Source organism: Trachemys scripta, chromosome 4, assembly GCF_013100865.1.
Source record: "Trachemys scripta elegans isolate TJP31775 chromosome 4, CAS_Tse_1.0, whole genome shotgun sequence".
Lineage (NCBI taxonomy): Eukaryota > Metazoa > Chordata > Testudines > Emydidae > Trachemys > Trachemys scripta.
The window spans coordinates 41345631-41370707 of NC_048301.1; the positions used below are offsets into that span (position 1 = coordinate 41345631).

The 25077-nt window shown below is 48.4% G+C and overlaps 1 protein-coding gene and 1 long non-coding RNA gene across 4 annotated transcripts in view; one reads left to right on the plus strand and one right to left on the minus strand.

Annotated features, from left to right (window-relative positions):
* Positions 1 to 23072, plus strand: part of LOC117876368 — a 96636-nt gene extending 73564 nt beyond the window's left edge. For both annotated transcript variants that reach the window (XR_004645478.1, XR_004645479.1), the window contains exons 3-5: positions 6196 to 6287; positions 17852 to 17977; positions 21252 to 23072. This is a non-coding gene — a long non-coding RNA (uncharacterized LOC117876368). The remainder of the gene's footprint in view (positions 1 to 6195; positions 6288 to 17851; positions 17978 to 21251) is intronic.
* ESRRB (estrogen related receptor beta) overlaps positions 2975 to 25077 on the minus strand; it is a 162546-nt gene continuing 140443 nt past the window's right edge. For both annotated transcript variants that reach the window (XM_034768471.1, XM_034768469.1), the window contains exons 6-7: positions 14875 to 15144; positions 2975 to 5585 (exon numbers count right to left, since the gene is read on the minus strand). In XM_034768471.1, the coding sequence (XP_034624362.1) occupies positions 5341 to 5585; positions 14875 to 15144 (515 nt within the window). In that variant the 3' untranslated portion in view covers positions 2975 to 5340. The remainder of the gene's footprint in view (positions 5586 to 14874; positions 15145 to 25077) is intronic.

Sequence of the window (25077 nt, forward strand, 5' to 3'; positions counted from 1 at the left end):
GGCTGGGCGCTTCCTCTCCCGGGCTCCAGCTGCGCTGGGGAAGCGCCGGCCAGGGGCGCAGGGTCTGGGGGCTGCCCGGCAAACCGTGAAGCCAGTAGTGCTTGGGCTTCGGGCAGCCCCTATGCCTCCGGACCCTGCGCGGCCGGGCACTTCCCCTCCTGGGCTCCGGCGGCGCAGGGTCCAGAGGCATGGGGGCTGCCCGAAGCCCGCAGCGCTCGGCTCTTAAACAGAGACGAAGAGTCAGGGGAGGAGCAGAGCCGCCGCGGCCAGAGGCTCTGCTCCTCCCCTGACTCTTTGGCTATGTTTAAGAGCCGAGCTGCCCAAGTGCTACCGGCTTCGGGCAGCCCCCATGCCTCTGGACCCTGCGCCGCCGGAGCCCGGGAGGGGAAGTTCCCGGCTGGCGGCTGGGGTCCGGAGGCAAGGGGCTGAAGCCCATAGCGCTCGGGCAGCTCGGCTCTTAAACATAGCCGAAGAGTCAGGGGAGGAGCGGAGCAGCCGGGGGAGGGGAAGTGCCCGGCCGGCATTTTCCCGGACATGTTCGGCTTTTTGGCAATTCCCCCCAGACGGGGGTTTGATTGCCGAAAAGCCGGACATGTCCGGGAAAAACCGGATGTATGGTAACCCTATCCCTTTTTGCCAAAATCAAATCTAGAACAGCCTCCCCCTTGTAGCTTTCTCCACCTTCTGAAATAAAAAATAGTCTCCAATACATTCCAAGAATTTGTTGGATAATCTGTGCCCTGCTGTGTTAGAGTTAGAAAGCTTTTCCTAATATCTTCCTTAAATCTCCCTTGTTGCAGATTAAGCCCATTACTTTTTGACCTACCATCAGTGGACATGGAGAACAATTAATCACAGTCCATGTATAACCCCCTTTAAACATAGTTAAAGACTTGTTATCAGATCCTCCCTCAGGCGTCTTTTCTCAAGATTAAACATGCCCAGTTTTGTTTTAATCCTTTCTCATAAGTCAGGCTTTTCTAAACCGTTTCTCATAGTGCTCTGTACAAAGTGAAATGGGTATAGTTTCCCTGCAGTGCACTGCAAAACGCCACCTGCCCTAAGCAAAGCGGGAAGGAGCATTTCAGAAACCCAATAAACATCACCTTGGCTGGCTTAGTTTGTACATGTCTGTGTTTTATTTCTTGTTTTGTTTGAAATGTCCTGTACCACAAGAATACAATTTATTTAACAGTTTTTCAGGAGCAGATAATAGTTGAGTAAAATACTGTTTATTGCACTGTCTGACTATAACGCCCTGCATCATTCTCACAGCCTCACTCTCTTTCCCGCTTCCCCATATAATGCAGCCACAGAAACGGGGTGGACTTTGACCATGTGTCTGGTTGTAGCTTGTGGATACACGGTGGAAGCTCTTTCTCAGCTCAGCCAGTTACATTTTAGGGTCTTTCTCAGTGATTTTTCCTTTAATAGTTGCTTACATATTTCTGGTGCAGCATGATTTTATAATATGTTTGTAATAGTTCAAAAATCGATGCAGTCAGGTTAATGAGAGAGAATAACGCCCCCTATTTGGCATGAACTATACTGCCAGGTTGTGGTTCAGTGTTTCTTATGTAGCTTCATAGTTTCACTGTGAGGTAATGCCCGTGTTTGCCCAGAAACCTAGTTCCATGCAGTATTTCACCATTTATCTGAATTGGTCCCTGTGCAATTTGGTTTGCACCGGAGGCCAGAGACCTCTGTTTTCCAAGAGGAATGTGACTGTCTAAGAGGCGCTGTCCCCTCTTGAGTAGGACTGTAGCAGCTGGCAGCTATTTAGTTTATCTGCCTATGCAAAGCTTTGCTGTGTGTGGTACGTGGTGAGCGGGAGCTGTGATGTAGCTCCCGTTAGTGTGAATGAATGGTGAACTCAGCTTCATGCTCATGCACGCTTGTTGAGGCACGTACCTCTGTGTCTTGTTTTAAACTTATCTCAGTAACCACGTACATCCCAGAGTTTGGATTCCAGCATCTCCTACACCATGTGAAGTTACAGTAGTACAGGACTAGATCAATGACTCTTACACTAGGCATGACTCCCAGGGAATCTGTCCTAGAACCTCTTTCCTATTTAAAGACTAGATTGTTACATCACTTACAGTGTGTGTGAGATGTTGCTGAGCATACACTAGCCTAAGCAGTCACTGCAGTCCCCCCAGGCTCTCTCAAAGTGTGAGAGGCCTGGAGTGCGACACACCCATAAACCCAAATGCCATTGCTCTTCTGGGCATCCATCCCCCTAGTCTAAGTACTGCTGTCATAGTGCTATATTGGCTGGTTAGAGTAAGCCTGGGTGTAGGTTTCCTATGACTACCTCATGTGCTAAAGAGCTGTGGCCTTCTTTCCTAGTTAAAGAAGGTAGGGAGCCGTTTGGGGGGGGAGAGGGGGGGTCTGTTCCAGGCATGTGTTCCCTTTGCATTTCCGGGGGGGGGGTGAGATCACAGCCCTTGCTTAGAGGCAAAGTGATTAATTAACAAACTGATTGTTTTTTCCAGCCCATTGAGATACTTGTATGGCTTGGTCCAAGGTCTGTCATCTTGGAGCTATGGGTGTGAGGGGACCTGAAGGGCACAAGGGTTATGCAGATAAAATGGAGAAAGAGTCCTGCAGTTCTTCTGAGGGCAGAATGTGTACATCCAGCCTGCTTTAGGCTTTGCTCATCTCCACTGGTAGCACGTTACGGGAGAAGGGTGAGGCGGTAACTGCAGAAAGCACCTTCAGAATCTTTACACTCCACTCTCACTACAAGAGTCACACCACTAAACTCTTCAGGCTGAACTAGCCAGCAGCCTCGGGGGGACGGGACCTAGATTCAGCAGCTCCCTCCTTCCTCTCTTCTCCCTCCTGAGGGGCTCACTTTCCCTTAGTGACTCAAAAACTGTCCACCAGGAGCAACAGAGGGTCCTGTGGCACCTTTAAGACTAACAGAAGTATTGGGAGCACTTCTGTTAGTCTCAAAGGTGCCACAGGACCCTCTGTTGCTTTTTACAGATTCAGACTAACACGGCTACCCCTCTGATACTTGGCACCAGGAGCAGTGTAGGAAAAGCCCTTTTGCAACAAAGAGATAAGGCTCCCGGCAGGGACCTGTGGCTGAGGCCATTGATGTTAATCGCTTCTGAGGGCTTCCCCAGCCAGGTCTGCATCAGGGTGCTTTGCACAGAAGAGGCATGGCCATGCTTGCTCAGAACAGAGGTCAGTGCAGCTGCCTGCAGAGCTCCAGGTGGAAGTGGCATTGACAGGCAGTGAATCCAGGGTGTTGGCCACAGTGCTGGGGAGAGCCCATCCCAGCTTGTGAGTAAAATTACCTGATGCTACACAGCCAGAAACAGCTGCCAAGGTGCAGCATGTACTCAGAGCTGGCTACTCGCCGACAACAGGTTTTTCCCATCTCAGGTCACAGAGCATTACGTGGATGTTTTATACAATCAAAGTCTCTGTTTCCAGAGCAGCTGGTGAGCAGCACCGGCGTCTCTTCGAAGCACAAGGCTGCTGTCCATTCTCGGCCTTGAGGAAATGGATGCACGTCTCCCAAGTGACAGCTGGGTCTGCCATCTAAGCCTTGTATTGGGTTGTTCTGTCTGTTCTCTAATGTGGTTGATCCAGAAAGGGAGTGAGTGTAGCACTAGCAAAAGTTGTTTGAATGACAGCCCTGAACAATGATGCCTGCTTCTCTCATGGAGATCAAGCTCCACTATACTGTTTGCTAATGTGCCTCACCCTTGCCTCAGAGGTACTACTTCTAGGGAGTTCATAGCCTTTCTCCTGAGATTGCCAGCAAGGGCTAATGAGTGCCAGTCCTGCTGGTAGTTTTAGGATGCATAAATTAACCAAGACTCTTTACCCCTGTCCCAAATCTGGTGCCAGAAGATAATTTTTGGCCATCACTGTGTCAGGCTGGCTTTGAACAAGTGCCCTAGAAGAGATAGTCACTAAAATTCCTTCCCCAATTTCTTCAGCCACCCAAGTTCCCCTCTGACTGCTGGAGTTGGGGTATTTCCCCTCTAGAAAACCACTCTAGAAACCTGGTTAGAGGTGGGGAGTAGGACAACCCTAGGAGAGAAGCACAAACCTCCATGAATGTTTCTTGAAAATAAATATTTTCTTTTGGAGCCAGCCACATGAGGCCTCACGAGGCCATAGAGCAGTCTGAGATGGGCTGTTGATTATTTTTGGGGTGGAAGGGAGGCAAGGGACATGGCCAATGGTAAGTGGGAGTCAGGGATTAAATGTGTTTTCAGTTGGCATCAACTAGCAGCTTCCTGGGCCTGTGGTACATAGTTTTCTCCAAAGGACAATTCCCTTTGTTCCCAACCAATGAGTGGAGTAAAGTCCAAGCATCTATGGAGGTAAACATCCATTCTCTCAAAAATGGATGGGCAATCCCTGGGTGGGAGAGGGGGGTATTTACATTTGGGCCCCATTATTGCAGACAGGTATTTGTGTCATGTGAGTGGGGGAAGGACGATTTTCTGAGTTGACGAGGCAGATTTGATGCACTGCATGGTGGAAATGAGGGGATTTTAATTAGCACCATGTGTGAGGATGCAGAGACTATCGTGAATCCAGCACCGGAGCAAAATGTCAGGCTCATCCCCTCGCGAGTGGGGACTTGCATTCTCTGAAACAGGGAGCCTCCCACTTGACTAGCCTGTGGGATTGCCCCAGGATTAGAATAGCCAGGCCTAATGACACACTGTACAAGATCATGGATTATTTTACATAGGCAGGAGCATCTTTCCCAATAGGAAGTGGGGCCTCTATGTACATGTGTTATGTGTAGCTAGAGGAGTGCAGGAGGCAACCATTTTTGAGTGAAGAGGTCCCATGAGGCTCTTCTCTAAACAAGCACCTGCCCCATGGGCCTGTGAGCTGGGACGAGATGACAAACATCAGGAGGTGCCGTCTCTGCCTCCCCCCTCACAACACCAGTAGTTGAAGTCTATTGACTCCTTGCTTCCTCATGTCCTGTTTCAATCCCCCCTCCCCTCTCCAGAGTTGGTGGAGGGAGCTGGGGAACAGGCTTCCCCGGATAGGGCAGAGAGCGTAACTGCTCTGGGGCCCACATTCCCTCCAGCCCCTTCTGCAAGTGCATGAGCGTGAGCACGCTCTGGTACTTCCTACCGAGAAAACAAAAACAGAGAAACAGGTGACTGATTAAAAGAGTTTCCCCCTCTGTACATGAGTCTGCAGACAGGCCGACAGCTGGACGTTAAATAATTCTTCCATAATAAATGATTGGAGATAAAAGCCAGCCCCTGCTGCTGTTTGGATTGCTCTGTCTGCATCTTTGTTTCTAGTTTGTTCCCCGGCCGCTGTGGGCTGGCACCAGTGCCGTCAGACCTTGGCCTCTAGCATTTCTAGGAAGAGTTTGTGCATGGGGACCTTGCCCTGCAGTTTGATGCTGTAGAAGTGCTGCACCGCTTTGGCGGCCGTCTGCCGCAGGAGGGGCAAGGTCAGCAGCAGCTTGCCCGCCCGCCGCGGCTCCTCGTGGCGCTGACTCAGCTCGTAGTCCTGCAGGGCTTCATGGAGAAGGTCCTGGAGTTTCTGCACCGCCTCCATGTCCTCTATGTGCATGGAATCTGTGCGGGGGGATGAATAGCAAAGAGCAACGGTCAAAAAACAGAACTGCATTTTTCATGTGAATCTAAGGCTTTGTCAATGCTGCAGCTGCTGGAAAGTAGCTCAGGGCCCATGTGAGAAGAGCTGGCAGGGTGGGTGTGCCCCCAGCGTGGCTGCCTGTGCCAGGCTTTGCAGCACTCTGGCAGTGGGTGCTCAGGGGTCACTAGGGTTGCAAAGGGTGGCTGGTGAATTGCATTATCAACAAACCACTTCTACAGGTGGGCTAAAGAGCTGTGTGAGAACGATGCCAGCCTGAGGTTAGGCTGGGTACTTGGCTACTCCTCGGCTTACCAGCCCTCTGTGTTCCTGAGGGGGAGCGGCATGAACAGTGAGGGGCTGCTGCTATGTCACCAATCAGAAGTGATCGCAGTAGGTATAATTAACACTTCCACAGAGCTTCACTGTATGAACTAATTGCTGAGCAGCTGCTTGGGGTGGCAGAGAGATGGAAACGCTTCCTGGAGTACTGGCAGGACCATACCCAGCTCAGGACATGGTGGAGCAGAGGCTCACAGAGCGGCGACAGTGTGGTTTTTAACCAGCAAAAATAAAACTATCCTTTCTTCACAGTCCCCCCCGTTTGCTGAGCAGTGTGACTGGAGTGGCTGCGCAATCTAGCTGAGCACATGGGCAGCTGCTAACACCACGCTTTTGCCCTTGAGGTGAGTGCTTACAATCGTACTTTGCCGGTCTCAGTGTGCTTTACAGATAAGCCTCAAACCCCAGCTGAGAGGGAGGTGTGTTACAGATGGGGAAACTGAGGCACAGAGCTGCTAAGTGACTTGTCCAAAGATGCAGTGAGTCAGCTTCAAAGGAGAACACCAGATCTGACTCCTTATCACTAGCTCTATGTCCCAGCTCACACTCCCTGTGTTCATTCCCTTAGGGGCAGTGGGATCAGGTGGAAGCGTGTACCTTGCTGTGCTTTATATACCAGGTACTCTTGCAGTGGGGTTGCTGTTGTATGGTAGGTGAATCAGAGTAACAGTGCTGCTTCTCTTTGCCAGCTGATTTCTATAGGCTGAAGAGCCTTAGCAGCAATGTATTTCCCATTTCCTCGCCTCTGTGTTTCTTTCATAAAGACCCAGCCGCACCCCAAACCCATTCTCTATGCTAAGAAGAGCTGAGAAGAGCTCCAAATCTGCAGCAGCCTGCAAAAACTAAAATAACATTGCAGGATTAATTTCCCAGCAATCCATCAGCGAGCCAGTGTTGATTGCATTGATAAACTGTTAATTACAAAATCAATGGCTATGAATTTTTACAGCTGCCAGAGCACCGAGGAGGAGGGAGGCTGCCAGGCTGTGGCCCACAGGGGCACATGGCTTGGTAATCTAAGGACTCCCTCCTAATGTGCATTCAGCAAGAGCCATGCCTGCACTTCTGCAGAGCTCCGTGGATGGGGAACAGAGTGCACATGTGATAATGGACAGCCAGTCTGTTGAAGTTGCTGCAAACAGGGCCTATTACCTCCCCCAACAACAAAAGTTTAGTTTAAGTTGGCACTGGGGCCCCACAGGAGTAGGGGTCTCCATGTTCTACCATCACAGAATTTGTGGCACAGTTCACCCCTTAGAATCATAGACTATCAGGGTTGGGCGGGACCTCAGGAGGTCACCTAGGCCAGGGGTCTCAAACACGCGGCCCAGGGGCCGCATACGGCCCGCAGGGTTGTTTTCTGTAGCCCGCAAGCTCCTCCCGGGCCCCCAAAGCATTTATCTAGAGCGGCTCCAGCCCGATGCGCACCGGGAGAAGGGCAGGCTCCCTGCCTGCCCTGCCCCCTGCTGCTCCAGGAAGCGACCGGAACGTGGGGGCATAAGGCTCTGTGTGTTGCTCTTGCTTCAGACAGCGCCCCAGCAGCTCCCATTGGCTGCAGTTCCCCGTTCCTGGCCAATGGGAGCTGCTGGGGGTGGTGCCTGAAGCAACAGCAACACACAGACCCCTGTGCCCCTCCTCCCACAGGTTTCGGCCACTTCCCGGAGCAGTGTGGGGACAGGCAGACAGGCAGCCTGCCCTGCCCCCAGTGCGTGTTGGGCCGAAGCCTGCCCCCCCCAGCCCCTCCTGCAGCCCAACCCGCTCCTGCACCCCACACCTCAACTCCCTGCCCTGAGCCCCCACCACACCCTTCCTGCCCTCCCTGGGGGCAGGAAGGGGCAGAGTTGGGGTGGGGATTTCAGGGAAGGGGTTGGAATGGGGGTAGGGCCTCATGGAAGGGGTGGAGTGGGGGCGGGGCCAAGGGTGGCGGAGGGAGGTGTCAGTAATGCAGTCCTTGGCCAATGTACTAGTCCTCATGTGGCCCTTGTGGTCATTTGAGTTTGAGACCCCTGATCTAGTCCAACCCCCCTGCTCAAAGCAGGACCAATCCCCAGACAGATTTTTGCCCCCGATCCCTAAATGGCCCCTTCAAGGAGAACTCACAACCCTGGGTTTAGCAGGCCAATGCTCAAACCACTGAGCTATCTCTCCCCCCTTGCTGCAGAACTGTGCTCAAATCACCTCAGCACTATGTCTTCAGGCAGGGCAGCTGCAGGAAATAAAGGGATAAGGTTATGGACAGGATGAGATGCCCCTAACTAACTAGGGCTCTGGGCTAAACTGCAGGGAACCCCTCAGCACTAGAATTTAAATGAATCTCTGCCCCTTTGGGTTTTTCCCCTTCCTCTGAATGCTTAGGCTCTGGGTGGCAGTGGCTGACACTGTGGTGCACACAGCACGGAGTAATGGCAATTGGCGAGTCAGAACCTGCTCCCTGCCGGGATGTTTAGAATGAAGTATTGGGAAATGGTCGTCTTCACTGCTCTTTATCTGTTGGTTATTCTCCAAATAAAACCACACTCATTCCCTCCAGTAGTCCCACACAGCATCTGCTTGAAGCTTTACACACAAAAAGGGTCCGTGATCTGCCAGGGCTCCAGCAATGGAAGCTGTCTCCCAGCAATCCCCTGTCTGTGCCCAGCTGAGTCACTCGGCTTCTTCACATAGACTTTAAGGCCGGAATTGACCATTGTGATCATCTAGTCTGACCTCCTGCACATTGCAGGCCACAGACCCTCACACACATACCAACGCTCCAGGATTGTCCTGGAGTATCCAGGAATTAAAGATTAATCTTTAATGTGATGACACCTCCAGAACTATGTACCACCAAAATTGGCAATCCTACACACACACCCCTCTTTTAATAGATCCATAACCTCTGGCTGAATTATTGAAGTCCTCAAATCATAATTTAGAGTAAATGGTGGTCTCTCTCTAAATTTGAGTCTTTAGTTTAAACTAGCTAGTGCCCCATGCCCATGCTGCAGAGGAAGGTGAAAAACCCCAGTGTCTCTTCCAATCTGACCTGGGGGAATAAGCATGTGGGCAAGACCCACCAAGCAGATACCTGGGAAAGAATTCTCTGTAATGACTCAGAGCCCTCCCCAGCTAGTGCCCCATCTCTGGCTACTGAGGATTTTTGCTAGTAGCAGTTGCAGATGGGCCACATGCCATTGTAGGCAATTTCATCATACCAGCCCTTCAGCATTGATCAAGTTCAGTCTTGAAGCTAGTTAGGTTTTTTGACCCCACTGCTCCACTTGGAAGCCTATTCCAGAACTTCACTCCTTTGATCGTTAGAAATCTTTGTTTAATTTCAAGCCTAAATTTGTTGAGGGCCAGTTTATATCCATTTGGTCTTGTGTCAACAATGGCACTTAACATAAATAACTCCTCTCCATTATTTATAGAGAGCAATCATATCTCCCCTCAGCCTTTGTGGGGTTAAGCTAAACAAGTCAAGCTCCTTGAGTCTCCTCTCGTAAAGTAGGTTTTCCATTCTGGTCATTCTAGTAGCCCTTCTCTGCACCTGTTCCAGTTTGAATTCATCTTTCTTAAACATGGCTGACTAGCACTGCACGTAGTATTCCAGATGAGATCTCGACAGTGCCTTGTATAATGGCAATAACACTTCTCTCTCTCTGCTGGAAATACCTCGCCAGATGCATTCTAGGATTGCATTAGCCTTTTTCACGGCTGCATCACATTGGTGGCTCATAGTCATCCTGTGGTCAGCCAATGCACCCAGGTCTTTCTTCTCCTCTGTTGCTTCCAACTGATATCTTTCCAGCTTATAGCAAAAATTCTTGTTATTAGTCCCTACATGCATGACATTGTATTTTGCTCTATTACATTTTATCCCATTTCTATTACTCCAGTTTTCAACATACTCTAGATCTTCTTGTATGCTATTCTGATCCTCCTTCATATTGACAATACCTCCCAACTTTGTGTCATCCACAGATTTTATTAGCACACTCCCACTTTTTGTGCCAAGGTCATTAATGAAAATGTTAAATAAGATTGGTCCCAACACCAATCCCTGAGGAACTCCACTAGTAACCTCCCTCCAGGCTGACAATTCACATTTCAGAATGACCCACTGTAGTCTCCCTTTTAACCAGTTCTTTAGCCACCTTTCAAGTCTCTCATTAATCTCCATCTTTTCCAATTTAACTAACAATTTCCCATGTGGAACTGTAGCAAATGCCTTACTGGAATCCAGTTAGATTAGATCTACTGCATTTCCTTTGACTAAAAAATCAGTTATCTGCTCAAAGGAGGAGATCAGGTTCATCTGGCGTGATCTAACTTTTGTAAAACCGTGTTGTATTTTATTCTAATTACTGTTTATCTCTATATCCTTAATTATTTTCTCTTTCAAAATTTGTTCCAAGACCTTGCGTATAATTGAGGTCAAACTAACAGGCCTGTCATTTCCCGGATCACTTTTTTCCCTCTTTCTTAAAAATAGGTTCTATATTAGCAATTCTCCAGTCAGAAGGCATGACCATCCCTCCAGTTTACAGATTCATTAAAAATCCTTGCTAGTAGGTTTTTAGTTTCATGTGGCAGTTCCTTTAGTATTATTCTATGGAGATTATCCAGGTCCTCTGATTTGGTCCCATTAAGCTGTTTGAGTTTAACTTCCACCTTGGATGTGGTAATTTCTGCTTCCATATCCTCATTCCCAATAGCCACCCTGCCACTATTCCCAAAGCTCTTTATTAGCCTTATTAAAAACAGAGGCCATGCCTAGATTATCTTTCATCTCCACTCTCTTCTTAGTGCTTAGCAGCCCCACTTCTTCTTTCCTTATTGTTTATATAGCTATATAACCTTTTACTATTGGCTTTAGTTTCCTTTGCGATATCCAACTCTGTTTGGCTTTTGGCAGTTCTCACTTTTTCCCTAAACTTTCTGTCCTCCAGGAGATAGCTTTCCTTGCTGATCTGTCCCACCTTCCATTCCTTATAGGCTTTCTGCTTTCTCTTAATAACCTCTTGGTGGTGCTTGCTCATCCAGTTTGGATGAATTGTTCCCCCCCTGTGCTTGGGATGCAGGTTTCAGATAGCTTCTGCAACTTTGACAAAGTAATGCAGGTGTTGGCCATTTGCATGCAAGCATTTATACGTGTCACTGCATTTGTGCCCCTCGATATGGAAATTGAATCCATAGTGACATTATAAGGACATTAAGGTTAAGTCCAGTACTAAAAAGTTAGAAAATGCCAGCCTAAGTTTAGCTTAATTCAGCCACGTGTATGTATAGATTGTGATACAGTTTTTAGTTACATGATCACATCCTATTTTTCCCACAGGAAAAAAACAGACACATGCAGGGAGATCTTACACGCTGTTGACTTTCAAACATTCGAGCAAGAAATACCGGGACTGTAAAAACCAAATTCTGCTTGCAGCTGTATTGCACCAACCCATTGAAGTCAAAGCAGTTGCACCCCTGTAACTTTAGCCCAACCGGGTGTGTGTTTGGGTCTGTAGCTTCCTTCACATCACTGCTCTGGTTTCTGCTCCCTGTCTAATGGAGGGACCCTCCTTTTAGGTTGGAGGCTATTTCTTCATAAAGAGTTTATTAGATTGTGGAATGGTGGCTTTTTGGCAATCAAGAAAGCCCATCTTGGTCCATTCCAAAGTGAAGGCAGCAATTAGAAATATAAAAGCAACTCATAACAAATGGAAAAAGAGGTAAATAGATGGCAATCAATATAAATTAGAAGTGATGAAGTGCAGAAAATTGATAAGGGAAACTAAGGACATCAGGGAAAAATCCATGGCTGGCAGGCTAAGGACAATAATGAAGGTTTATTTTAAAAGTATATTAGGAACAAAAGAAATTCTAGCAACAGTACTCCATTACTAGATGGAAATTGTGCACTTGTTAATAATGATGCAGAAAAGGCAGTAGTATTCAATAAACATTTCTGTTCTGTATTTGGAAAAAAGCAGAATGATGTAATCTCATTATCTGAGGATGATGAACTACTTTCCAGTCCATGAGTAACTGAGGACGACGTTAGACAACATCTAGGTATGAACAGGTTTAAAATCAGTAGGCCCAGATAACTTGTACCCTAAAATATTTGGCTCGAGAGCTTTGTCTCAAAGATAATTTTTTAATAAATCAGGGAAAATCCAGAATACTGGACGAATGCTAATATGCCAATATTCAAAAAGGTGAAGCTCAGGGAATTAGGCGAGTTATCCTGAGTTCAATCCTAGGAAAAATAATGGAAAAGCTAATTCAGGATTCCATTAATAAAGAATAGGAATATGACATTTGACAGTCAACATTATTTGATGGAAAATAAGACGTCAAATAAACCTGATTTTGTTCTTTGAGGAGATTGCAAGTTTGGTTGATAAAGGTAACTGAATAGATATAACAGACGGAGACTTTTGTAACATGTTTGACTTAGTAGCACACAACACTGATTAAAAAATTAGCACTATAGCAATAAAGCATGTTAACTGGCTAACTGACAGATCTCAAAAAGTAGTTGTCAATGGGGAATCATCTTCAAATGGGGTTGTTTCTAGTGGGGTTCTGCAGGAATTGGTACTAGGCCTGATGCTATTCAACATTTTCATCAATGATCTGGCAGTAAATATAAAATCACTGCTGGTACAACTTGTAGGTGACACAGATTGTCAGAGTGGTAACTAATGATGAGGACCGTGTGATCATACAGAGCAACCATTGAAACAAAATGCCAAGTTAGCCATCTAGGGACAAAGAATGCAGACAACACTGCTAGAATGGGGAATTGTATCCTGGAGAGCAGTGAATCTGAAAATAATTTAGAGGATCATAGTGGACAAGCAGTTCAACGTGAGCGGCCACTGCAAAGCTATGGTAAAAAGGACTAATGTGGTCTTATAAACGGGAGTAGTGAGTAGGGGGAGGACTTTACTTCTGTTACAGCATTGGGGGAACCGAGACTGGAATAATGCATACAGTTCTGGTGTCCACGTTTTAAGAAGAATGTTGAGAAATTGAAGAGGGTGTAAAAAAGAGCCACAAAATTATTCAAGGGCTGAAAAAAATGCCTTACAGTGAGAGATTAAACAGCTTGATTGGTTTAGTTTACCAAAAAGAAGTTTGGGAGCTGACTTGATTATGCTGTCTGAGTACCTTCACGGGGAGAAAATACAAGGCACTAAAGGGCTCTTTAATCTAGTTGAGAAAGGCATAACATGAACCGATAGCTGGAAGCTGAAGCCAGACAAATTCAAATGGGAATGTAAAGACAAACTGTTTACAGTGAGGGTGATTAACCATGGAACCAACTATCCACGGAAGTGCTGGATTCTCCATTTCTTGATATCTTCAAGACTGGAGGCCTTTCTGGGAGCTCTGCTTTAGACTATTACAAACACAGCTCATTGAGCTCAATACAGAGTAACTGGGTAAAGTTAAATGGCCTGTGTTATAGACTAGATCAGGGGTTCTCCACCTTTATTCTTTCTGAGGCTCCCCCCAACTCCACCGCCCAGCTGTGTCACGACATATTTTTTTCTGCATATAAAAGCCAGGGCCGGCATTAGGGGGTAGCAAACGGGGCAAGTGCCTGGGTCCCCATGCCCTGGGGGCCCCGCAAAGCTAAGTTGCTCAGGCTTAGGCTTTGGCTTGAGCCCTGGGTGTGGGGCCTTGGGGCATCAGCCCCATGCAGTGGGGCTTCGGCTTTATCCCTTGGGCCCCAGCAAATCTAATACTGGCCCTGCTTGGCAGACCCCCGAAACCTGCTCACGTCCCCCAGGGGACCCCAGATGTCTGGTTGAGAACCACTGGACTAGATGATCTAATGGTCCCATCTGGCCTTAAGCTCTATGAATCTCTGAAAGCTTAGGCAGGCAAGTCTCATCATGCAGTAGCTTTAGCTCTGGTGACTTACACATCTGTCCACCAGGGAACAGTGAGAGTAGCAACCTTTTCAGCTGCATGTGCATTATTAACATAGCACACACTATCTGTTGTGATTTGGGGCAAGCTCTTACTGCCCTAATCCCAACCAGTGCGCCTCACTCTGCTCTGGAGGGCCTCTCCCCATTTTGTAGCTGAACTGGAGTTTACTCTCTGTGGCCTGTTCAGACCTTGGATTCTCTGATGAGGCTGCTAACAAAGGGGGACAGTTAGTGCCAACTGGAGTGGTGGTTTTGGTGTTGTGGCCAATTGTCAACTGGGATTGGAACCCTCAACTAAGTTCACACTGGCCAACACCCCATCCGTTTGAGTAGGATGTAAAATTTGATTTTACAGTCTGACTTCTCTATAGTCACCACTGAGCTGGGCCAGATTCAAACAGGGCCTTAGAAACAAAAAGTGCTGAATCCCATTTTCCAAGAGCCATCCAGCTCCCCCTGACCTGGGCTTGAATAGGAACTGGTGACTTCAAGGTAAAAGGCTCCATATCCCATTCTGTGATCCAGCCTGTCCCCCTGACCTAGGTCTGACTGGATCCAGTACACTAGTGGGCAAATTCAGTAGTTTTCTCTCCAAAAGCCAGCCAGTCCCCCCTCTCAACGAACCTGAGGCCAGATTGGAGCTGGGGACTCGTGAGTGAAAGGGCTCATATCTCATACCTCAACTCCTGCTCCAGCCAATCATTCCTCTCCAACCAGGGCCCATATTGGGAGCAGCATTCTAAGAGGGAAAAGGGTCTATACTCTATTTCCAGACCCCTGAAGATAAGGCCTACATTTTCACCAGGTACTCAATTCACTTCTAAGCTGAAAGAAAAACAGCGTGAGAGAGTGGGCGCTGTGTTAGACCCACTGGAGAGACTCATTGTTACCAGGAACCAGCGTATAGCCAGGCACTGATCCTCTGACTTTTCAGGAGCATCCTGGAGTGCGAGATCCATGTTGGCCTTGGCTCCCTGAGCCTCACATCAGTCCGGGCCATGGTTTTTACCTGAGTTGGCAAGGGCCAGGGCCTTGAGTGTGACAAACTCCTCCTTCTCCACCTTCAGCTTCTTGTACCGGCGCACCAGCTGCAGGATGGCCAGGTAGAGCTCCAGCAGCCCTGTCAGGCGCGAATGCTCCTCATCCATGATGTAGTCCTCGGCGTAGACCAGCTTGTCCTCGTAGGGCAGTGAGCGGTACACAATGCCCAGGATGAGGATCTCCATCCAGGCGCTCTGCAGGAGGCTCATCTGGTCCCCCAGGGAGAGATTAGAGAAACCTGACAGGGCAAATGACAAGCAGGGTCAAACTGGGATGGGCTCCAAAGGCTGTATCCCCAGCAGCTCCCCAGTTTTTCTGGGAATCACTCCATCTTCCCAATCCCCTGCACATTACATGGGGTCACTGAGCATCTCTCCAAAGCCTGTGGCGAGCCTCCCAGCCCAGGTCAATATACTTAAATTTGTGGGGATTACACTAGCACTCAAAAACTGCTGTGGAGACAGTGCTCTGAAGTTGTGGCCTGGGCTTGAGCTCTAATGCCGCCTCCTTCCCCCCAGGCTTCAAAGCCTGGGCTGCTATGTCTACACAGCTATTTTTAGTGTGTGATTGGGAGCCCAAGTCTTTTGACCTGCGCTGGGAAGCTTGCTGCCGTGGGCCGTGTAGACATGCCCTGTCTAAGTACTTACATGGCCCTCATCATGTAGTGGCTGGCACCTCTGGAATTTACCCATCTCTCCACTTCCCAGTCCACCTGCAGCCCTGCCTGGAATCCATCCTTTGGGTTCCCCATTTTCCCTTGAGGCACTGTCCTGAATACAGCCCAGTCCTCAGGCCACACTATGGTGGGATGTACCCTGACCCTGTTCCTCCTGCAGTTCTGCCTGGCAGGTACTTTGCTCCCCTGTTCCTCCTGCTGTATTTTCTGTAATGCAACCTAGAGGAGAGGTGCACTCTGCTCCAGTGTCTGACATACAAGGGAGTGTGAGAAAGATTTCTCCTGAAATGATCAGACCTCATAAGAAGCTTCTCATCAGAAAAGCAATGAGGAAAAACTCTGCTGGAGCCTAAGAAAAAGGAGAGAGACGACAGAGATGACCTCAGGCTCTGTAGCAGCTTGACATTGGATCCCGAATGGACACAGCTGCCCTGTGTCCATTTGTCAGCAAATCCTAAACACAGTCCCTGCCCACCTTGTCAGAGACCTGAGCGGGTGTCTGTCTCTGTTTAGCAGCACTGGGGCAGCCTGTCCTGGCAATAGAGTTTCACAGCACTGAGTTGAAATGGGAAGGCCTGAGTATTTCTAAGCAGCAGCAACTTGGTGCAGCATTCTCTCCCCTCCCTCACCTTCAGGCTCCCGCCTTTCTCTCCAACACTGGCTTTTTTTCCCCCCTCTAGTTTTCTCTCCTAACTCAGCGTCCTCTGCCCCTGGATCACTCTCCTCCTGCAGCCCTGTCTGAGCTCATTAGCCTCTGCCTCCGAGACTTCCCAGCCCGACAGGCTGCGAACTGTGCGCAGCGAGATGCCCTTTATTCTCACAGTCTTCACCGCTCACGTCGCTGTGTCTGGGCCCAGGTAACCAGCCACTGCAATGATCATTTGATTTCTCTTGTTATCAAGTCAGCAATTAACAAAAGAGCTGGTGATTGCTGTATTGACCGACTGTAGGTTCTATTTTTCTATCTGTGCTATCTCAGCCCAAGGAAGTGAGGGCAGAGGGATGGGTTAGTCTTATTTATTTATCACTACGCCATGTTTTGTGTTGTGTTGCCAGGGGAAGCAAAGGGTGATAATGGCATGGCAGCCCTTGGACATCCAATTTCCCTTATCAGGCCCCTGAATAGAAAAGAGGCCCCAGGCCACATTAATTAACAGATACCAATCAGCTGTCACGTGTTGTGTGTGTGAGGTCTGGGGGTAGCAGTGGGTGGGAGGAAGGAATCGATAATCCATTGGGGAGGAGTGCCAGAGGGAATAAGGGAACAGCTAAAGACCACCAGGGAAACGAGCTGGAATAGAGAGTGAAATGAGTTAGACTGAATCCCTAGCTGAGTGCTATCTGCCCAACAGCGTCTGGTCTATCATCGCTGTGTGAGGGATGCTCGCGCACAATCCCCATTGTCGCAGGCGTCTCTCCAGATAACAATCCAGGCCTGTTCCAGGCCCTGAATATGTTTGTATAGGAAGGACCTGCTGTGTTCTTAAGTTAGCTAAGGTTGGCCAGGAGTGCATGGAGGTCTTGGAGGTTTAGGTGTTCACATCAGCAAAGTTTTGGGCCCCCTACTGCAGGCTGTCACACCCAAGAGAACAGTAACATGTGGGTTCCTTCTTTAAAAAAAATCTGTTTCTCTGAGACCTGCCTCTTCCTTTGTCCTCAGCCTCTCCTCTGGCAGCTAGTATACAGTCCCCTTTTACCCCAGCCCCTAAAGGCAGCATTCTGAGTAAATGGGAGAATGGTCTGATGAGAAGTGTGCATCAGGCTCCTGGCCTCTGGATTTCTGATGCCTTGCTGACACTGCCCTCTGCTGCATGTGGAGCTGATGCTATCCCCTCTGGGAGAGAGGATGTCTGCTTTGCAGAGCAGTTATTATAGCTTCGGTTCCCAAAGTTTATAGCCTCTCTCTCTCTCTCCTATCTGCACTCCCCATTCCCTACCCTCTATCCAACCACTTTGGCATTAGCCGTTCATTCAACTACAGAAAGGAAGGCTGGTCCAGTGCTTCAGGTTCTAGCCTTGAGGACCCTAGCTTCAGCTCCCATAGCTGTCTTGGGTCAGGTGCTTAGTCTTCATCTGCCTCAGTTCCCAATCTGTAAAATGGGGATAATAGCACTTCTCTTCCCGAAAGAGGTGTTGTCACAATAAATACGGTGAAGATTTTGAGGTGCTCAGCCATATGGTAATGGGGCCCAGACACACAGGATTTCCTCCTGCTTTTCTTTTTGGATAGTGTCAATCAGTTCTTCCAAGTTATCTCCTTTCTTTGCAGCTGCCGGTGTGCACAGTATGTGGCCTTGCAGGTGTGTGTACAAAGTCCATCTTGCTCTCTATGGATCTTGTGCATTGCTTGGATTCTTCTGGCCTCACAGAGCAATGCTCAGACCCATCCACCTCTGTAAGTACACCTTATTAATCACCAGTCTTCCCATGATGTCATCCAGTAGCTCCCCAGCTTGACCTACTTGTCCCCAGGCCCAGTACGCAGTACATCCTTTCCCCACTGTGCTAGCATCATCTGGAACAGCCCTCTTTGCTCCTGCACAGACCTGTGTCCTAAACTGTCTCTTCAAAACACACCTTGGAACCCCACCTCCTGCTGGGTTCTGATTCCTAATGAACCAGTTAATTCCTGCCCCCTGGGCTCAGTCCTTCTCTCCAAAGTGTCACCTCTGCACCCTAACTCCCATCCCACCTGCAGCTGCTGGTCCAAATCCCTCTTTCACGCAGGCATGCTCTCCATTAACTGCAGTAGGCACCCATGTAAGAGCAGAATGTGGCCTGCTCCCTATACTGCTATTGTATTGTTACATACAGTGCCTCCTTTATGGCCTGTATAAATGGCAATCACTTGTGGAAAGGTTTGGAAAACTGCTAGAAAGTATGCTGGATGGAAATGAATTGTGTATATTAGATGGACCTATGCAAGTAGTTCTCAACCCTTCCAGGCTACTGTACCCCTTTTAGGAGGCTGATTTGTCTTGTGTACCCCAAGTTTCACCTCGCAAAGTCAGACACACAAAAAAACGGGCCACAGCACACTATTACTGAAAAACTGCCGACTTTCTCATTTTTACCATATACTTATCAAATAAATTGTGACCCCCAGGTTGAAAAACTCTGATATAGTATACAGAGCAGTATAAACAAGTCATTGTCAGTATGAAATTTTAGTTTGTATTGATTTTGCTAGTGCTTTTCATGTAGCCTGTTCTAAACTAGGCAAATATCTAGATGAGTTGACGTACCTGCTAGAAGACCTCTGTGTAGCCCCAGGGTACATGTACCCCTGGTTGAGAACCACTGACCTATGGCACCTGTGCCTGTCTCTATAACCCCTTTCAAAGATCAGTCACCACCAGAGATCTGTGATTTAAAGAGCCAGATTCTGATCTCACACTGGTATAAACGAAGTAACTCCATGGACCCCAGGCGAAGTGAACTCTGGATTTATGCTGGTGTCACTGAGATCAGAACCTGGTCCAAGGAGTTTAGGTAGAGATCTGTGGTGAGAACTAGAAGCAGTGAGTGAGTCTGTCCCCAGGAAGAAGGAAGCTTCCTGTTCTACCGGAGCTAGTTTGTAACAGTGTGAGGTTACGGGTCAGTTGGCATTGGCAGGGACTCCACACCGAGCTTCAGCCATTTCCCCTGTTCTTGTCCATTCTCCAGAATCTCTGCCAGTTGGGAGAGTTGGGAGAGTTATTGGCCATAAAGACCTAATCTATGTGCACAGCAAATTCACCAGCTGCCTCCTATTCCAATGAAGAAACAAGACTAGGGAGGCAGGTATGATAAGAAACGGTGCATAGACAAAACCCCACTGAATGCAAAAATAGAGATACAGGGTTAGATCCTCAGGTCTGGCTGAGCTTTGCTCAACACAGGGCAAAGACACTGTTTTATGTCACCTTTGTACTCCCCACCAGCGTGCAGCCAGCTAGAGGCTGTTTCAATCCCTGGTGCAGATTAGAGCACTATTCAGGCCTGCTCTAACTTCCAGCTGCAGGTTGCCACATCCCCTGTGGAAAGTTACTTGATTTGCCCTAGCTGATGTAGTGACATTTGGTTTTTTTATTTCAGTGATTTGGCAGGGTGAGCTCCCAGAATTTTTTTTTTAAACCCACACACATAATTTGTGGCAAGTGGAGTTCATAATCTGTTAATTTATTATCATTTCTGTCATCCTGGAGGGCCATTAGCAGAGGTAATAAAAGGGAGCTGTAATTATAGGATCTGAGGCCACTCCAGACACAGCTGCTGTCATTCCACTTGCCATATTTCATTCTGTGCTGGTGCTATCAGCTTCCTAGTGAGAAGAGCACAATGGCTACCTTGGGACAGCCTCTGTTGTTGTCCCTCAAGAGAAGTCTCCTCTTCCCGCAGAAAAGCATGTGTAAAAGGTAGATGAAATACAAAGGTGATTAACAGAGGGACTGGGTAGGAGGAGGAGAAGGAGAGTCTCATCCAAAGGGGAAGGACTCCAAGCTGGCTGGGGAGGACATTGAGCTAATAATGTTTGCTGAACACTTTTAAATCATGTTCTCATGTTCCTGATTGCAGGAGAGTGATTTTAGGCTTAATCTGTTTCATTTTGCTGATATCAAAGAACAAGAGTTTGCTCTGGGACCTGGTATCTGAAGTGCTGGTCCCATTCCTCTGCCTTGGGCTGAAAAACAGCATTCTAATTTAACACAAGACTGACAGATGTGATCTTTAGTCCTTTCGCCTTGTTCTTAGTGTCTGAGATCCAGGGGCTAGATTCACAAGCAGGGCTTAAAGAACAGGAGTACTTGTGGCACCTTAGAGACTAACACATTTATTTTGAGCATAAGCTCAAAATAGTCTGTATCTGCAAAAATGCATCCAAAGAAGTGGGCTGTAGTCCACGAAAGCTTATGCTCAAATAAATGTATTAGTCTCTAAGGTGCCACAAGGACTCCTGTTCTTTTTGCGGATACAGACTAACCCGGCTGCTACTCTGAAAACGGGGGCTTAGGCGCCTAACTGCCACTTTAGGTGCCAAAGGCTTTGGATACACTGGCAAGTGAAAGAAAAAACTTCTGTTGTTCAGAGATGTGTGTTTTTAACACCTCCCTAAAAGACAAAAGTTTTGTCAATGACAAGCACTGGTGTGAACAGCGCTTTGTTGGCAGGAGCGCTCTCCTGCCGACAACACTAACGCTGCTCGTTGGGGTGGAAGTTTTTTGTCGGCAGCCATGTCGCTAAAAGCTGCATAGTGTAGACATAGCCTTTAAGTCCAACATTTAGAGCCTCAAAAATCCCTATTCCCAGCAGCTCCTTAACACTGTAGGCACCTAAGTTTCCACTGATAAGGTCCCCATGGCATCTACATTTCTGCCCGGGTCTTGCGCATGCCCCCAGCTGCCCAAGTCCTGGGGGCAATGACAACCTAAGTAGTCACTTGAGCAGGGATTTGAACTCTCCCACATGAGTGCCCACCCACGGAGTCAGTCTCAGACTCTAACCCTCTATGGAATAAACTCCAAAACAAAAAGCACAGTCACAACTGGGACAGATCACAGCTATGAAAAGAAAACCACCAACCCCTCCCCATCCCAGACTTTTTGGTCTGAGAACTAAGAGGTCAATTTGATGTCATAGGCCATCATCAGATTGCCGTTTTGCCAAACTCATCTGTATTTTTTTCTTAGCCATTGCGAGCAACTGAACAACTGCAAACATAGTGTGAAGTGGAGTTTCAGGTAAGTCATTCTGTGCCTGAAAGCAGGCTGAACTGCAGCTCTGCCAGAGGTAGTATAAAATTACTGCAGTAACAACGGCCAGAGGCTCAAAGAAAATACACAGCAAATGTCCTTCCTTATCGAGGTAGATACCAAATCCGCTGGTGTTTGAAAAGGTTCAAAAGCCAATTGGCCATAAGTCTGGCCATGCAACAGTGGAACTCTCTGTTTCAGGCCGAAAGATCCCAAGTGTGGCCATTAAAGGAGCAGAATAGTAGGAGGTGTGCCATGGGGTGTATCTGAACTGCAGAAAAAGCCCTGGGGCAGCAAGTCTCATGGGGCTTGCACTATGAGGCTAAAAGTAGCAGTGTAGGTGTTCCCACTCAGGCTGGAGCGTGGGGGGCCGGGTCTCAGAGCCTGGGCTCCAGCCCAAGCAGGAACGTCTGCACTGCATGGGAACCCACAGTTTCCTCTGTCCCAGGAGAAGCCTTTATCTATTATGTGCTTCCCCTGTGAGTTACCTCTGACATACAGTTTCTGGTGAAATACCTGCCAATGTATATCCCTGTACTTGATGGGAACTCTATTATTTCGAAGGAACCACAGTGCCCCTCTAAGACAATCTTGTGGACAATTCAAAACTACTGAATGATGTTACGAAAAATATTCCTTCAGGACCCTCTGGTATAATGCGCTCCTAATGTGTGAGCCACGTGCCAGAATGCTGTTGCCTGGATTTGCCAATGGGAGATAAGTTTAACATCATAAACAAGCTGTTTGTAAGAAGGAGTCTGCTGGGCTGTTGCAGGAAAAATACCTGTAGGGGCCTCTTCCCCTTGGCCAAGGGCGATTTAAGTATTTTATACAAAGTGGGACAGCTTCAACAAGAGAATCCCAAGTGGCGGAAGGCATCTCTGGTCAGCCTTGACTTGAGCTAACTCCCTTTGAGGGGCTAGCTTAGGCAGCTCCCCCCTCAGCATACTGGCTTCTGTGAATCCCCTTTTTAGCTCTGAACTCTCCGCAGGCCTGGGTGCCTCACTTGGGGCTGTGAATTCTACTGGGTGGCAGGGTGCCTAATGGTTAGGCACTGCAAATGCTCAGCCCTAAGTGCCCCTTGGGAATCAAGCCTCACATGTCTACGAGCTCAGTTGTGTGGGAACCTGAGCGTGTGATCGCCCTGGTGTGTGAGCTCCTTGGTGTCTGGGGTTCGGGACGTGCAGACTCAAAGGAACAGACTGCATTGACATGCCCATTTGAGTCAGTCCCCTTCCCTGCGTTAAAATAAAATAAAAAGGTTGTATCCTATTTTACATGTATTAAAATCTCTCGTGTAAAGCACCCAGAGCACTTTGCTCTAAAAGCAATATGATTAGTTTATTACCATTGAGCTGGACTGACCCCTCTGACTGACCCAGGAGCTGTGTTGATTGGGTTGCCACACTGGGGTTTTTTCGCAGGAAAGGGAAATAGAGAGAAAATAGAGGTGGTTGCAGGAGGACCCTGTCCTTCTGGAAGAAAAAAGAGCCCCTTTTACAGAGTAGCAGTCACTTTGTGCTTACATCCCCATTCTAGGAGAACAGCAGCAGCACCAAGATGGGAAGTGCATTGGTTCCAAAATGAAATTCAGGGGGGGAAGCAGCTGTTCATTACAGGTGTAAGCAAGTGATCCCTGAGCTATGGTAGGGCATCCCCAGGCTGCAACACCTAGGTGTTTGGGAACTAATAGCCACAGTGAGAGTAACCTGTGAGTAACTGTGTTTGGGTATGTCTATCCAGCAAAAAAAAAAAAAAAAAAACATGGCAAGGACGCTCAGGGCTGGGTCAACTGACTTGGGCTTGCACTCCGGGGCTAAATATAGCAGTGTAGACATTTGTGCTGGGGGTGGAGCCCGGGCCCCACCTGAGCAGGAACATCTACACTGTTATTTTTAGCCCTGTAGTGTGAGCCTGAATCAGTTCACCTGAGCTCTGAGACTCACTCTTGTAGGTTTTTTTGGCTGTGTAGCCATACTCGTAGCTGCATTGTGTTAATGCCCTTTCTGTTAATGGAGTTAACCCTGCTGCTGGGTTAATGGAGCAATCCAGGCTGAGATTCCTCAATCAGCAACATAGCCTTGTTTGTGCTGAATCAGCCCCAGGTGGATTCTACAGCTAGCGAGTGGTGTAATCCCTGATACTGCAGATCTCCTCTAAGAAGGGCACCCCCGGCATTAACCTCCGCTCAGAAATACTGCCCGCACAAAGACCAATTTCTCCAAACTCTACAGTCAGGTGTGTGGCTCTGTGAAACACCTAATTCGTAGGCACCTAGCAAATCACTGGAACAACAATGAGAGCCACAAAGCCTGAGTTAGGCCCCTAGGCTTCCTATACAATGAATGGGGAGAGGTGTGAATAGGGAGAGGTAGGTGCCTAAGAATGGGATCCATAAAAGCCTGCTGCATGCTAGGCAGAGAGCTAGGTAAAGTAGTCAGTGGGTGATGCCAGCAAGAGGGGTGTGTCCTAATCCCCACCACCCGCCCCGGTCATGGAGATAGGCATCTGAGTCCAGGCTGCAGGCACCTATTTCTGCTTGCAATCCACAGCCAGGACCCGCTGCCTGGAGTCAGGTGGTGTAGGCGCCTCAGCCATTTCTTGTGAGGAGGAGGTGACCGTGGTGGCCTTTCTTACAACCTTTAACCCGGTGGTTTGGGTACTCACCCGGGACATAGGAGATCCCTGTTTAATTCCCCCCTCTCTGCCTGATGGGTAGAAGGAATTGGAACAGGGGTTGCCCATCTCTCAGGCAAGTACCCTAGCCATTGGACTAGAGAGTGTTCCTCACGCTCTAGGGCAGGGGTCTCAAACACGAGTTATTTCCTGCAGCCCGCCATAGCTCCCCTCTCCCCACCCGAGCGCGCTGCATCCCCGCTCCTCCCCCTATCCTCCCAGTGCTTCCTGCCGCCAAACAGCTCAGGGGAAGAGGTGGAGAAGAGGTGGAGCTGGGGCAGGGATTTGGGGAAGGGGTTGGAATGGGGCCGGGGCTGGGAAGAGGCGGGGCTTTGTGGAAGAGGTGGAGTGGGGGCAGGGGGAGGGCCTTTGTATCTTTGTATGAAAAGGTGTCAGTGATGCGGCCCTCAGGCCAATGTACTAGTTCTCATGTGGCCCTCGTGGTGATTTGAGTTTGAAATCCCTGCTCTAGGGCCAATTAATTTTTTTTTTTTAATGAAAGTAGAACAACTTTGACAAGAGAGACCCACATCAGAATATCCTGTAGCCCAGTGGTTTGGGCATTCACCTGAGAGGTGGGAAAACCCCTGTTCAAAGCCCTTCTCATTGGACAGTGGGGGAACTGAACTGGGGTCTCCCACATCCTAAGTGAGTACCCTAACCACTGGATGTAAGGGAGGCCCCCTTGTGGTGTTTGTCATGCTCTGAGTAAACCTACTAGATTGGGCTCTGGGTGGAAGACAGGCCTGTTTTCCCCTGGTTTGAGGATTTTGCTGGGGCTTAGGCATGAGAGGGGCATCTGGACCCGTGTCTGATGCACATGCCCAGAGGCAGAAACTTAGGGGCCTATGGAACTTTTCCAGTGGAAACGTAGGTGCCCAGTGAGTTTAGGCGCATATAGGGTTGGGTGATAGCTGAGTGGGGGTTTTGTGGATCACAATGTTATCTAAATCTGCACTTTAGGTGCCTAAATCCCTTTGTGGATCTAGGCCAAGGTACCCAAGAGTCCTCACTTCAAGCAACCCAGGAAATCTTCTCAAGGGGAGCCTCCAACCTTAGAATCCAATGGTGACAAATTTTACAGGGA